This window comes from Myiozetetes cayanensis, unplaced genomic scaffold (assembly GCF_022539395.1).
Source record: "Myiozetetes cayanensis isolate MyiCay16 unplaced genomic scaffold, myiCay2020 scf14, whole genome shotgun sequence".
In the NCBI taxonomy this organism is placed as follows: Eukaryota; Metazoa; Chordata; class Aves; order Passeriformes; family Tyrannidae; genus Myiozetetes; species Myiozetetes cayanensis.
In genome coordinates, this window is record NW_026087048.1 from 6,117,281 (window position 1) to 6,131,463 (window position 14,183).

A 14,183-nucleotide genomic window follows, 5' to 3' on the forward strand; every position below is an offset into this window, starting at 1 on the left:
TTGAGTTCCTGTTTGATTACTGCGTTAGGTTTGCTGCAATGTGCAGATTCTGTTTACAGCCTTGTGACATTTATTGATATTTTAATATGAGGTTAGGCTAAGAAACGAGTATGATTGTTCATGCTGGATTAAAACTGGATGGCTGATACTGTTAATCCCTACAGCATCAACACCCAGTGCTTTGACGGACTTTGCCACCCCCAGGCCATTGGATCTGCTCAGGAGGAAGCTCCTAAACCATAGCAGCCTTCAGTCTGCATATGAGCCATCCAGGTGCCCCAGAGCAGTAGCAGACAGTGACACCCAGTCACAAGGGCTTCCAAGATGGTGTGTGATGGCAGGGCTACAGACAGCGCCTGGGGTGTATTAAGCTAAGCCTGTTTGACCATGTTGAAGTCTAACAGTAAGTCTGGCACATGTCCTGCTTCTCAGCACTTGAGGAGAGAAGGTAGGGCTTGTTGGCAGAGTGAGCAGCATGAGCCTCTCTTGAGTATCTGACACTGACCCATGGCAGCTCTGATCCAAAGACAGGCAGGATTACAGAGAAACAGAATCAGTTAGGTTGGCAAAGACCTTGGAGATCATCGAGTCCCACCAATGACCAAACACCACCTTGTCTACCAGACCATGGCACCAAGTGCCTTATCCAGTCTCTTCTTAAATATCTCCAGGGACAGTGACTCTTCCTCCTCCGCCCATTCCAGTGCCCAATCACTTTCTCTGTAAAGAACTTCAGTAACAACTTCATGCCTGTAGGACTTGGTGTGCTAACCTTGACCAAACTGGTCTCCATCAATTGTTCCTTACAACCTTAGAGAAGCAAGAGGAGAAAAAATCTTGGGTTCAACAACCCTTGATTCTTTACTTCTGGCACATGCTCATGTTGTAAAGCTGGGAAGCTGTCTCAGCATGTGGGCAGTACAAATTATCTGTCTGCAAAAAACTGCACTGACATGGGTTTTTTTCTTCTGCGGGGTATTCTGCTGGTTAGATATTTTTTTCATCAGTAGCCAAGAAGTAAACTTTGCAGCTGGCAAAACCAACAATTTATTCAGCTGCTATGGATTTGTTTTTTCTCTCGTTTCTCTCCTCTGTGTTAAACTTCAAAAAGTAAATTAATACTGGCATTGAGGCCAGTCCAAAATTGCCATGGTATTACAGACCTACTCATTTAACTTTGATCACTTATGTAAGATTGAAGTAATCTATGTTTGGTGTGGGACTGGTTTGCTGGGAGGATATTAATGTGGTTTTAGTTATCAAAGAATTTTGTCATCTCAGACTGGTAAATCCAAAGACATTTTTCTTTCTTTTATGGCTATTCGTGTTTTCTACCACTTGAGTTTGTTTCCATCTTAGCAAAATGAGAAAGAATCAAAAGTCTCTTGATCTAAATCTTTTATTTGTACTGGACTGAAAAGGTATTGAGTTGCTTATATGACAATCAGTACCTGACAAGTGTTACATCTCTTTCTAATGCCCTTTATGCAATGTTTCTTAATGTAAAAAAGACTATAAGAAAAGGAAAGAAAATCTAGGGCTTTGGTTTACCTTCTTTCCTTGTTAAAGGCTGAAGAGTTGAAATATCACAGGTGAACTGAGACTACATCCTGCAGCTTGAGAATGTAAAGAGAATTTAAAGAAACCTTTTAAAAAAAGTCTTACATAGTATTATCAATTCCTATATAAAATAATTTAATATTTTAAATACTGTTTAAATAATTTATCTGTATTTAAAACTAACTTTTTAAATTTTATGTTTGGAACTTTTCTGGTATTAACACTTAAATAAATTTTTTAAAATATTAAAAAGTCTTTTAAATATTCAATACAATTCAATATAAAAACAGAAAAAGCAATATACATTGTTCACACATAGTATTGTACATGACAGCTGAGCTCTAGAGTGAGCTTATGAATTTGTCAGGCAAGTCATAGCTTAGTTGTGGTGAATCACTTGCTCATCATCTGGACTCTTAAGATTATAACAGGTCCTTACCATCAATATATAGTCTTTAATATTATATACACATACTGTATACAGAATTTAATTTCCATCTCTGTGCCCAAATTGTAAATAAATATTCTTTCACAGCGTTTAGATCAAAATATTGTTTAGCATACACAAATATATTTGACACACACAGTTTGACAAAAACCATACCCATTTTGCTCAGCTCAGTTACAGGAGAATTGGACTCAGATGTGCAAAAGAACATAATGGAGGAGTTGTCACTGTTATATTTAAAATGTATAATAAACTTACTACCAAATGTTTACAGGTGGTGTTAACAGCAGGAGAATGAAGATTCCCTTGAGCCCTTGGTGCATTTCCATGAATCCTGCCAACAGTGAAGGCAGTGGTGGAGGCAGAGGTGGAGGTTGGTGTCTCACTGCTCCTGTCTCACACCTGGGATTCTCTGACTGTGTGACAGACTCAGCGTTACAGACTTTGGTAGGACTTCACTAAAGGTCAAGCACCAGGCTCCAGTTTTTAAGCCCAGGCATGTCTGCCACTGATAATTAAGTTTACTGTCAAATTATGCTTTCTCCATCCTCCTGTGTTTAGCAAGACGATTTCTACAGATACTGTAAATGGATTTAGATGGAAAGAGAGGGACTCTCATGCTTCCTACATTTCATGCATCATGTATCATGATTGCATTAATTGTGTCCCATTGTGCAAGACAATCCTCAAAAGTCTTCATTTCTTTCTAGAAAATTATTGTCCAAGAGGACCCCAAAACTTTACAAGACTAAATGGAACACTCTACTTAGCTACTTAGGGATACTTGCAGCAAGGAAAACTGCCAATGCAAATCAACATTCACACCAGGAATCCCAGCCTAGGAACATTATTCAGGGGAGCAGCACGTGCCACGGGATATGTGTAGTTATTCACAAGTGAACAAAACTCACATTTCAGATTTTGGACTCAAAGTTTCCCATTCATATGCAATCTACAAACTAGAATCTACTTGCAGGCATTATTACATGGCTTGCTCTTAGTTCTTGTTCCTGAAAACATATAGGTAACTCTAAGACATGGTGGTTTCAGGATGAGCTTTCAAGAAGGTGTTGAATGTTTTGCTCATGTCTTTGCAGTGTAAGATTCTAATGCACCTTCAGGAGGACAAAATTCACAAACTGTGAGAGATATCCTGCCTTCCTTTCACTCGTCCTGCCCTATCTCAGGCAGGAAGGTGCTTGCACAAGGTGTTCACTTAGGTGAGGGACTGTACCTGTGGTGACTCTAGGCTTGGTTTACATCCAATTCGATTCTCCTGCTTTCAGGGGAGCAGACTCTGAAAAGGAAATCATTACCTAGGGAGAATAAGCATCTCAGTCACTTTATTTTAATCCATCTTAGAAGATAAACTGAGGCCTTGAGTTCATTTCACAGTAAAACAATGGTACAACAGGCCTCTGTGTCTCTGAAGACCTCAGCCAAAAAACTGGGATTTTGCAGGATAAAGCAAGCAGCCAGTGCTAAAGTAGTCCTCCTCCACACCTTTTACCACTTACATCACTGGTTGGGAATACTGGTGTGCTAGCAAGGGACTAATTCTCAGCTATTTTGTACATACAAAGTTTCAGATCCTGGTATTTTCAGCTCAGTCCTTTTCATTAAGACATCAGTCACATCAAAACTAAGAGAATTTTGACAAGAGAATTTCAGAATCAGAGATAACAAAAAGTGATTAACTATTAGTTTTGCCTTTGCAAAAGTCTTTCTAGGCTCAAGAGAATTTATATTTAAAAGTCTTAATCTTTCTGTGAATGTATATGCTATGTATATATAAATATATATTTATACATTTTATAGTTTATATCAGACCCAAAAAGCTTTATTATTCATTAGTACTCATCTGATGATAAACTGAGCAGAAAAGGTGCAGTTTTCTTCTAAAAACAATGTTATGGTGACTCAACAGGAGGAGTTCTATAGAAGGCTAGGCACACAGCAGATCAAACATTTAATTTTTAAATGAAAACATTGATCTCAGGATTTACTGGCTTCTTTGCTTTAGATTCCTCACTTATGCTTAAGCCTGTACAAGACACTGAGTTACTTTTTCCTCACTGGAATCTGGTTAGCAGTAAAGAGGCAAGTGTGGGAGTTGTTGGGGTTTTTTTAAACAAGTGATGATAAAGGCATCATAAATCAATCATTTTTCTTTCTGATAGTTAAAAAGGTCATCAGTTGAAAGAGTGCCTTTCTGGGGAGAAGGAAGAAGTAGTAAACACTGCACAAATTACTGTGAAGCCTGTTTAAGAATTCAGGCCAAACTTCTTCTAGGTCAAATCCAGAAAGATATGGAAGGACAAGTTATATGGTGTGTCCCCTTAACTTTCAGGTTTTTGATTCAGAATTCTGAAAGTCATTTATGCTCTATTGAAAGTGCATGGAGGGAGGTACAGGCTGACTGACTGTAAGTGAGCCTGAGAGCTACATATGACAGCTCAGTAAGAAGCAGTAACCAAAAAGACAACTACTTCTCCCCTTTCGCTCTGCTGTTTGAGCATCCATGTGGATTTAATCCCCTCCTAAACATCAGTGTTTACAGTCACCCATTCAAATAGTTAAGATGGACCACATTATCTTTTATAATAAAATCTGCAAGAAGTGACATTTGTGGCATTGCCTACCTCTTATTTTGTAATAGCCAGTTCAAATGTGTGTAAGAGCTGTTGGTGCGATACCCTGTCATTCTGAAGGGACTTTCAGCCATTGCATTTTCCACAAAAGAGGGCTCAAAGGAGCTGTGCCCAGGCAGCCCAAAGAGAAATCCTTAGCTTCCCTTGCGAAATGGTGCCACTCTTCCAAAAGGAACTCAGGATCAGTGAGGGGGGCAAAAGAAAGCAGACAATGAGAAGCAGCACACTCATTAGAAACAAGCAATCAAAAACCCCACATTCTTATTTGCTACATAGCATTCAGAGAAGCAGTTAGGAGTTCTAGTTAGGAGTTAAGCAAAATCTTTAGACACAGCCTCTACAAAGTTTGGTGCTGACATTAAAATACCAATTGTACAAATGATTGTGAAGACTGAAAAGGCCATCAAGCAGAGCCGATCCACTACAGAGGCTGCAAACTTCCATTCATTGCAAATGGCTTCCTCTTCATCCTGGTCTCTGAATCGGTTTGCAATGTACCTGACCTCCTCCAAAATCTTAGCCAGATCTGGGTCACCTTCAGAGGGGTGGCCACTGTGCAGCAGGTTTTCTTCATCTGTTGGTGAGCAGGTCATCCTCCCACAGATTACACCTGAATCAGTGGTAGGTGTGCAGTGAACCCCTTCCAGCCCCCTAAACCCAATGTACAGCATGTTCCCATTGCTGGATTGCTGTCCACTCACAGTGTTCATCTCCACACTGGACAGGCTGCAGCGGCGCTGTTTGTGTTGGCAGGCAGGACGCACTTTCTCTTCCCCTGGTCTTTTCATCCTCAGGAACCAAGCACACCAGTTCAGAAGGATGATCCTTGTCTGAAAGAAAAGTTTTGAGAATAAACATCTCTTCACACAGCCACTGTCTTTGGGGGCTGATGGTGTTCGTGCAGCCTGGGGGACTGTCTAGTCCATGGTCTCTGCTTATTCTGAAGAGGAGTTCTACAAAATGGTGACAGTTTTCCTGCTGATTAATTTGCCAAGCACTGTCGTTGTTTGATTGCCAGCTTGCAGTGCTGTTGATTGCCTCAGACTGACTACCAGCACTAGGACTTCCCCCTCCTCTGATAGGAGTCTCCATAGTCTCCAAATAGTGTTAATTTTTCCTGGCATTTGGACAGTGGTATGGGTGTCTTTTCCACCTTTACTAGAAACCATGGGTTCAGCAAAAGAAAACATTTATTGAAGACAAGTTACTTTGTAATCACCATAATAGCACTACTTTGAATTGTAGTCAGTAAGTTTACAATTCTTTTACTTGTATTTGTGCTCTAATATTAAATTCCCAGGCCATTAATGTTTGGAAGGGGCTGCTAAAACAGATTCTATACTGGACTGGCCCACCAAGCTTCACAATGTTTGGACTCTTGTTTCCACATTTCATTCAGGACAGTTGATTGCAGATTTTAGAAAACAGAGCTTGATATAATATGGAAAAATTACTTTGATTTTAAAAATACTTTTCAGACTTAATCAGTGCATATTATTCTATTGTTTTCCACATTGCCTTAATCCAGCCTTGCCGAAAGTGCAGGTAAGCCAGGGACTGTTCCAGTTTCGATGAAAGCTTCTATAATTTATTTCAATCAGATTTTAAGGGCTTATTGCAGCATTTCTTTTCCAGAGCGCTAATGAAATATTGTTGTCTTGTATAATATGCCAATTTTACACTATAATTAGATTTGGTCCATTTATTCTGACTGTGGATTGCTACTCAGAGTAGATTTTATATCCAGACAATCATCCTAACCAGAGACAGATCTTGCCGTTACTCTCTTTACACTATCAAGTTTCATCAAGAAGGATAATATTCATTAACTGCAGGCCTGACCCAAAATCTACCAGTATCCAAATAATGTTTGTTGGTCTTCAGCTTCTCAACACAACAACTCACTGTTCAACCTTAAGTACTCTGTTTTCTGAGGACATTTGGCTCAGTCCTAAATATTTGTTCCCTTTCGGTCATCAAACATGAGTCTAAAGAGATAAGTCTTTTATTCTCTTCATTGAAATTTATTTTAAAGTCACTACTCCAAAATAGGCCAGGGAATATCTCATTATCTCTTGTCCTCAGGGTACTGCTGTATGCACATGCTTTCTGGCTAGTAAGGATAATAACAACTCATTGTTCTAGAGAGAAAAAAAGGCGAAAGGTCTCTCCATTTCTCCAAAAATGCCTGATGCTGCTGTGAGCTGGAGGAAGTCAGCAGAAGATTCTCAGCAGTGTGTAGTAATCCAATATGAGCATAATGTTCTCTGTAAAAACAACCCCTCAAAAAAGTACATTGTCTATGTGCTTACAAATATGCTTTAATTCTTCTTTGCACTTTATAGATGTTTTTGATTCAAAGATCAGGATTTTCAGAGCAAGTTTCAATTCCCCTTTCCCAGCCATCTTTAACAAATGCTTTTTAGGATATGGATGTTTCTGTAGGGACAGCAGCTAAATATGTAGCAGTTGCACCTTGAGGGTACTATATTTCATGCATTTATCATCTCCATCAGCACCTTACTCTTTTCTTCTCCCTGTTTCACTTCTGATATCTGAAGCTTATTTGAAAATCACCTTCACTTATATATAATAGTTTTAGCAAAATCCTAAGTTACTTATAGCTGTTTTGGAGGATATCAGAAGCAAGTGGAGGTATATTCATTCTCTCTCTTGCACACATACTCTAAGAAACCAACCATACAAAGCATCTCATTTCTGGTGAAACTACTTTTCCAAACAAAATATTTAGGAAGAATTCATATGTTTTTAACAGTAAGAAGTGATCACAGACCCTCAGCTACTTTATCACATCCCTTACCTGAACATTTATGAAATGGACAGTGAAGGAAAATCAAACCTTACCCATTTAGGCATTTTCCCGCCATCTGGATCATGGTGGTGGTATTGTAGAACAATAACAGTGACAACCACAGAAAGACCAACAATAATCATAGTGCTGGCAAAATACTGAGCTGCAAAATAAACAGATAATTATAACAACATCCTTTGGCTGTTACAGCTTTTGTAAGGCCTGTTTATGTACGTGCATACATAGTGTTTAGCTCTTTTTCCAGTGTACTGATGCACATGCTACTTTAGGAACTTTTGAAAGACTTCTCAACAGCAGAAAGATCAGTCATTAATTTGAGCCAATGTTTAGCAATTGTTTCTGCGGAACTGAGCACCTGCCTCTTCTAAGCAACCTTGAAAAATTTGTCTTCTAATTTTCTTTCACCAGTATTATAGAGACTGGCTAGTACTTTATGTTTGAACAATTACAAGGGGAAGATGCCATTATGTTTAGCTCTAATTGGAATTAGGAATACAGAGAATAATCTCATGAATTCTGTCAAAATTGCAACAACATCTTCCATGGAAAATTGACTGCCTTATGCTTTTCCCAAATACACATAGGTTCTCTGCTTCACTCAGAGCAGAGAGCAGCATCAGAGTCTCTTGTCAGCTGGCAGCATTTTTCTAATTCAACTGCAGTGATGCACTGTACCAGTGGTGATTGGTCTTTGGGCCAGTCACTGCACCGTGTTTGACAAAAATCCCTAAGCGAATCAAAGCTCACCAATTAAGGGCACGGAGTCAGACGTTGCTGGCATAATTTCAGCCACAAGCAGCATGAAGACAGTGAGAGACAATAAAACCGTGATACCTGCAAGATAAACATGAGGTATGAAATTATATCAGAGGCTTGTAACTACAACACAGAGACAAACAAAATGAATCTGAAGGAGTGCTCTTTGCAGGATCAATCAATCCCTCTGTACCCCTGCATCAGCATGTTAGTGGTGCTCCTGTACCTTTTGTACCACCTCAGGCTCAGGGTAGCAGTGCTGCCAAAGTAGTACCAAAGCTTGCACAGACATAGGTATTTTTAGATCCTTGTAACTGTTCAACTTTTGTGAACATTTGCTAATTAGCTGGGGTAAATCAAAGACATTCTTGTACCATGTTTGCTTTAGAAACACGGTGTGATTTGGAGTGTTTGAGCATGTGACACTTGATTAATTGTCATGGAAGCTACAGGTGGTGTAATGCATAAATTTCCTGAAAAGCAGATTTGCTGTCTTGGATAGACTTTGATATCTTCTGATATCAGCTGTTGGGTTCTGCAGGGAGCTATGCCCAAGCACTCTTGACTGTTGATTTTTGGAGTTTGACTTCTATTGCTCAGTGATGAGCTCCCATCTTTCTGGAACAAGGCTTAACTGTTTTCTCAGGACTAGTCTTACACAATCAGGAGTCATTGCCAGCTGGGAAAGATTTAGGAACAAAGAATTCATCTTAAAATATTGGGAGGGACTACTTGATTAGGAAGGCTACTACTTGATGAGGGAGGCTATTACTCATTCTGGAGAGATACCAGTTTTGTTTCTACCTTTGAACAGGTTCCAGTGCATCTGAATTTTTGTATGGGACAAAAGGTTTCTTTACATATTTAACCTCCATCTTAAAGATCAAACACTCAAAATCAGATTTGTTTCACAAACCAATACTTCAGTTAAAATTTGCTGTAAAAAGTAAATTAGGAGCAGTTAGAATCAATCTTTCTGAGAAGGCACCATAGGCTCTTACTACAACTTAGTATTAAAAGGAAATATTGAGAAGAATTCCATGTTAAAGTGTTCAGATGCATATTTGTAAACTTAAGCTTTACTTAATGAATTTGAGATTTTTATTCATCAAATATATGTCAAAAAATAAAACCCCTGCTTCTTAAGGAGAGTAGTCAGGAATTGTTTGTGCTTCTGTTGGTTCAGCATCAAACAGTAAAAATAGCTCATGAGCCAGAACAGGACCCATAGGCTACTCCTCCTGCTTACTAAGACTGTTGAAAACAATTTTTAAAAGGACAACTTCTTTTGGTTTACTCATATTTACAATATCCTATTAATAATTTACCTAGTGAGATCTTTTCTCCTGAGTCTGCTGGAAGCAGGAAAACTAACAAAGCAAGCGCTGATATCAGTACACAAGGAATAAGGAGATTGAGTCCGTAGTAAAGAGTCCTACGTCTCATGGTTACTGTGAATGTCACATCTGGGTAGGGTTCTTTACAACACTCATAAAAGCTCTCAGTCCTCTTCCCAGGAACTCCTGTGTAAGAGGAAAGAGGAAAACCAGAAATTAATGTGAGTAAACTGTGTATTATGTAGCAATTACTTTTTTTTAAAGGATAAATGTAGCTTTCTAAGGTTTACCACAGACAAAACTACTTCTTTAAGCTTAATTCCCAATTAAGTAATTTTTTTCTCAGATCATGATGGAAAATCAGATAAAAGATACTTACAGAACTCAAGCAGCAAATCTGCCATCTATTTTTTTACACTGATTTGCATCTCACACCTGTTGTCACAGTTTCCAATGCCACTAGCTAGATCATTTAATTATTTTAATTTCTGTCTTCATTTCACGATTGTTATTCCATCTATTTCATCAGCAGGGACAAGGCTGCAAGGTCACAGTTTAAATAAGAAATCCAGAGCTTACCTACTAAATCCCACTCCCCATTTGAAATATAGCCAGATATATCTGCTTCTTGCATTTGTAAGTCCAAGGACCAGCCTCCGTAGGTCCAGGATCCAAACTTCAGGTTACATTTCTGAACATCAAATGGAAACCAGCGCACATCTATGTAGCAGGAACTTTTAAATATGCCTGGATGGGATTTGAAACAAGAACACTGAATTGAAATGCTTGTTCCACAGAATTTCATGTACTTTTTTAACCAGAACTTGTTTTCCGTCACGCCTTCTGTTTTTCACTCGTAAAGCACATTTAATCTCAGTCATGTCTTGACATCTAAAGAGCAAAAGTCAGTCACAGAAAAGGGAAAGAACTGTACCATTAATCTATTGATGTTACAAACAATTTCTTAATCATTTTTTCCATTTAGGCACATAGTGGGAGAATATTTATAGAAGAGCTTAGATTTCTAGATCCTGTATTTCAAAAGAAATGAAGCAGAATATGTAATCTGTTTCTATTTCTTTTACTGACTAAAGTAAGAAATCCTGAAATATAAGAAATCCTGAAATATTATTTGCTGTCTTATTAGATTTCTATGACCTTGATTTACTCAGGCAAGCTAGCTTCTTATTTTTCACTTGTTGAGTCAGGCCCTGTCCTTTAGCAGCTTTCAGAATTGAATTGAAAAACCTCCACCAAATGGAACATCTTAAATCAAAAGAACAACAGGCAAACCCCTGAAATCCTCTTGGGATCTTAGGTGGAAAAACTAATTTATCTGGAAAGCACTTGGCTCTACTGCTGCAGTTTCCAAAATTCAGATTCTGAGAAGAGTTAATTCTAATAATTGTGCTAAATGAGTTGAGGAACAGAAACTCCACTGATATATATCCAGAGTCAGTCATATATCAAATAAATATCAAACACAGCCTACTTTCCTCTCAGACTAAAAATTGTGTTGATGAAGCATCCAGTGAATCATTTCAAATAGAAATACATCCAAGATATTACAAAGTATCTAACTGTAAAATCAACATATTAATAAAAGAAACACTACATTAATTAAATAAATTTTTATTAAGAGGCATTACCATAGCTTTAATAAAAAATATCTTTTTATAGTAAGGACTTTTATTTTTTATCTTTTTTAATACTTCCAAACTTCTGAAATTGTGCATTATGGCAGAATAATTTACATAATTGTAATAAAACATGTATCTTTGTGGTGGTTTTCCTGCAAAGATGTAAAGATGTAACTCATAATGCACCTAGACTTCAGTCTATCAAATGCGGCTAACCAGAAAAATAAAATATCAGAGAATTGATGTCAAATTTGAAACCACACCATACACAAATAGTCTGAGTTATCAACATTTGTGACATGCAAACAGCTTACCTGGTGGCAGGTACTGGCAATGGCCTGAAGAATTCACTAGAACATTGGTGTGAAAAGTAGCATCAAATCTTTCATCAGCACTAGAATAGGGAAGAAACAAAATGGGTTATATGCTCTTTGAGTGGCTGAAGAATATCTGAGATGAATCTGTTCTTCATAAAAGGATTATTTCACCCCCAAGACTTGACAGCTTTTCTCCTGTCACCGGTTTTCTGTGGCCTCAGTGTAACTGGCCTGATACTGTTGGGTATGTTCCTGATTATCAACTCTAAGTGAAGGTGGAGCCACCTCATTCCTGCTGCTTACCTGTCCCACCAGATTCATTACAGTGTCGTGGCTCAAATGATTTCCATTTGGAAAGTAAGCACTTTTAAAAACCTCTCAAGCATTTGTACAGGTAACTTTGTTCTCTTGCTGTTTACATCAGCAGCAGCTGCTGAATACTGGGGAGATGGATCCTCCAGCATCTGTGCCTTCCAACCTCTTTGTATGGGTGAATATTATTCCTACATGTCATACACAAGACTCTTTAATGCAGCTCCAGCCTTCATTACCTACCTCAGAACCCACAAACTGGGTTCAGAAAACAAGGAAAGAGAGGTCCTATTAGAGGTGTCAGTGTGGTGGTGCTGGCCAGGATCACCCTGGTGTCCTGGTCTTACAATTCTCTAGAAAAGAATCATAATGTTACTTGGGGAATGCTCCAAATGATGAATTGGCAGCTACTGCCAAGGAATATCTCAACTCCTTCTGGCACAATGTTCCGTGAATTTACTAGGCATTAACATTTTAAGAAATTCTGTATGGGAAACAAGTTCTTTTCAAATATTTAGATGATGAAATAAAGACTCTTTCTTATGAAAAGCTTAGTAAGTTTGATGACTTTACTCTAGAAACCTTTCCTAGACATGTTTAAATTACTTTTTACTTTTGCTTTTGCAATGTACATACACCCATTATAGTGTTATGCCTTAGTTCACAGTTCCCATTTACTAATGGGGGGTTTTGCAGTAAGGTGTTGGAGATTCTGATCTGTACATTCCTTAAATCCCAGGACCTGGGTATTCAAGAAATGGTCAGAGTTACTGAAATTGGTGCCTGGATTAAATTGCACACAATGTGTTGGGAAGCTACCAGCAGTGAATGGTGTCAGGAATGGCACTGGCAGTGAATAGCATATCAGAATTGTTTCAGGAACTGCTGTGTTGAATTCACCTCTGATGTCTGCTGGCCCTGATTATAGACAAAGGCTCCTTTCTCAGGCTCTTATTTGAGCAAAGAACAAGCAAAATGAGACATGCAGGCTACTGTGCTTTGTTGTGCTGTTTGTAGGTTCCAAACAGCCACCTTGGGGGTTGGCACAAAAAGCAAATGCAGTACCAGCCGTGCTGGGCAGGGCACAGGAGGTCACACAATGCTCAGTCTGGTTCTTGCAGCAGCCTGGGCTTCTCTTGATCTAAAATCCTGTGTCTCTCAAGGCTGATTGGAGCACGACAGGTCTCTGATGTCTCTTTGCCTATTAGTGATTCAGTACCTCAAAATTTTCTAATCACCTTTTAAGACATCATTGTAAAAATACAGTAAAAATCTGAGATGAGGATAAAGTGAAATATTCTTCATTCTAGCAGAAAACAAAGTGTATTAAAAGTTGGGTTTTTTTCCCAGCAGGAAAACCCTGATTGAAATTTTTTTTTTTTAAGAAGACTTTAATATTTAATCTATTCTGATACAAATTTTATATCTCAGAACCTAAAATAAAGCAATTGTTATTTTAGACATTTTTAATTTGCATTTTATTTTCCCCTCACATATTTGAAGAAATTAGATTTTAAAATATGTCTGAACTGGTCTGTGAAATATGCAGACAAGAAAAAGCTAAATCCAGATAATTACTTGCCTATAGGGAATTGCACTTTTTCCTGTGGTGAGCAGAAGGCTCACAAGTGCTGAAAATATTTGCAACTATTTCATTTGAATTTTAAAGGCAAGAAGAGAAGTGTAAATATTGTGACTGTATCATGACTGGATTCTAGCACATTGAGGGGAGAGGGCAGTTCAGCTCTGAGGTAGCTGAACCAGTGTGAGCCACTCCTTCAGCTCCACAGCTCATGGCTGCATTCTCTGGCTTTATGTTGCAGTTTCTCTTCCAGTTGGAGCTCTAATTGTTTTCCCTCCACATTTTGGCTTCTTGCTTTTGTGTTATTTGTAAGAAACTGGTACTGCAAAGATCTCTACTCGTTGCACTGCCAAGTTTGGTAGAAATGGATTCAGGGGATCTTGGGGAAGGGGACAACAAGATCATACACAAACACATATGTTGATAGGTGTGCACACACACATGTGCTGAAGACTCATTTCCTCAGGAAACCAGAGTCCTCCATCAAGGTTCTATATTAGATGAATAATTGCTTTGATTTGAAATTAATAAAGGCTATATGATGGAACTCAAATAGCCAAATTCAGGATGTGAAAATATCCATGCCATACAAATCGCTTGGAAAGCGGAAGGTAATGACTCCTAGACTAGATTCTCTTGTGTTCCTCTGGAGCAGAGGGCAGTCAAGCACCAGGGAGTTGCTTCTAAGACCTTGCTGCTGTTTCTGGTAACTGGCAAAAATAGAATTTTTAAAAGAAACTTCTGAAA

At 38.5% G+C, this 14,183-nt stretch overlaps 2 protein-coding genes across 4 annotated transcripts in view; one reads left to right on the forward strand and one right to left on the reverse strand.

Annotated features, from left to right (window-relative positions):
• Positions 1-14,183, forward strand: part of THSD4 (thrombospondin type 1 domain containing 4) — a 414,123-nt gene that overhangs the window by 364,552 nt on the left and 35,388 nt on the right. The window lies entirely within an intron of this gene.
• The window catches only part of LOC126637004 (neuronal acetylcholine receptor subunit alpha-7), a 39,915-nt gene continuing 27,113 nt past the window's right edge, over positions 1,382-14,183 (reverse strand). The window contains exons 1-7 of one of the 2 annotated variants that reach the window (XM_050309865.1): positions 12,098-12,198; positions 11,540-11,619; positions 10,165-10,332; positions 9,577-9,771; positions 8,240-8,326; positions 7,525-7,634; positions 1,382-5,489 (exon numbers count right to left, since the gene is read on the reverse strand). In XM_050309865.1, the coding sequence (XP_050165822.1) occupies positions 4,971-5,489; positions 7,525-7,634; positions 8,240-8,326; positions 9,577-9,771; positions 10,165-10,219 (966 nt within the window). In that variant the 5' untranslated portion in view covers positions 10,220-10,332; positions 11,540-11,619; positions 12,098-12,198 and the 3' untranslated portion in view covers positions 1,382-4,970. Of the gene's footprint in view, positions 5,490-7,524; positions 7,635-8,239; positions 8,327-9,576; positions 9,772-10,164; positions 10,333-11,539; positions 11,620-12,097; positions 12,199-14,183 lie in introns of those variants that run through there. The other variant, XM_050309864.1, reaches the window with a different exon arrangement.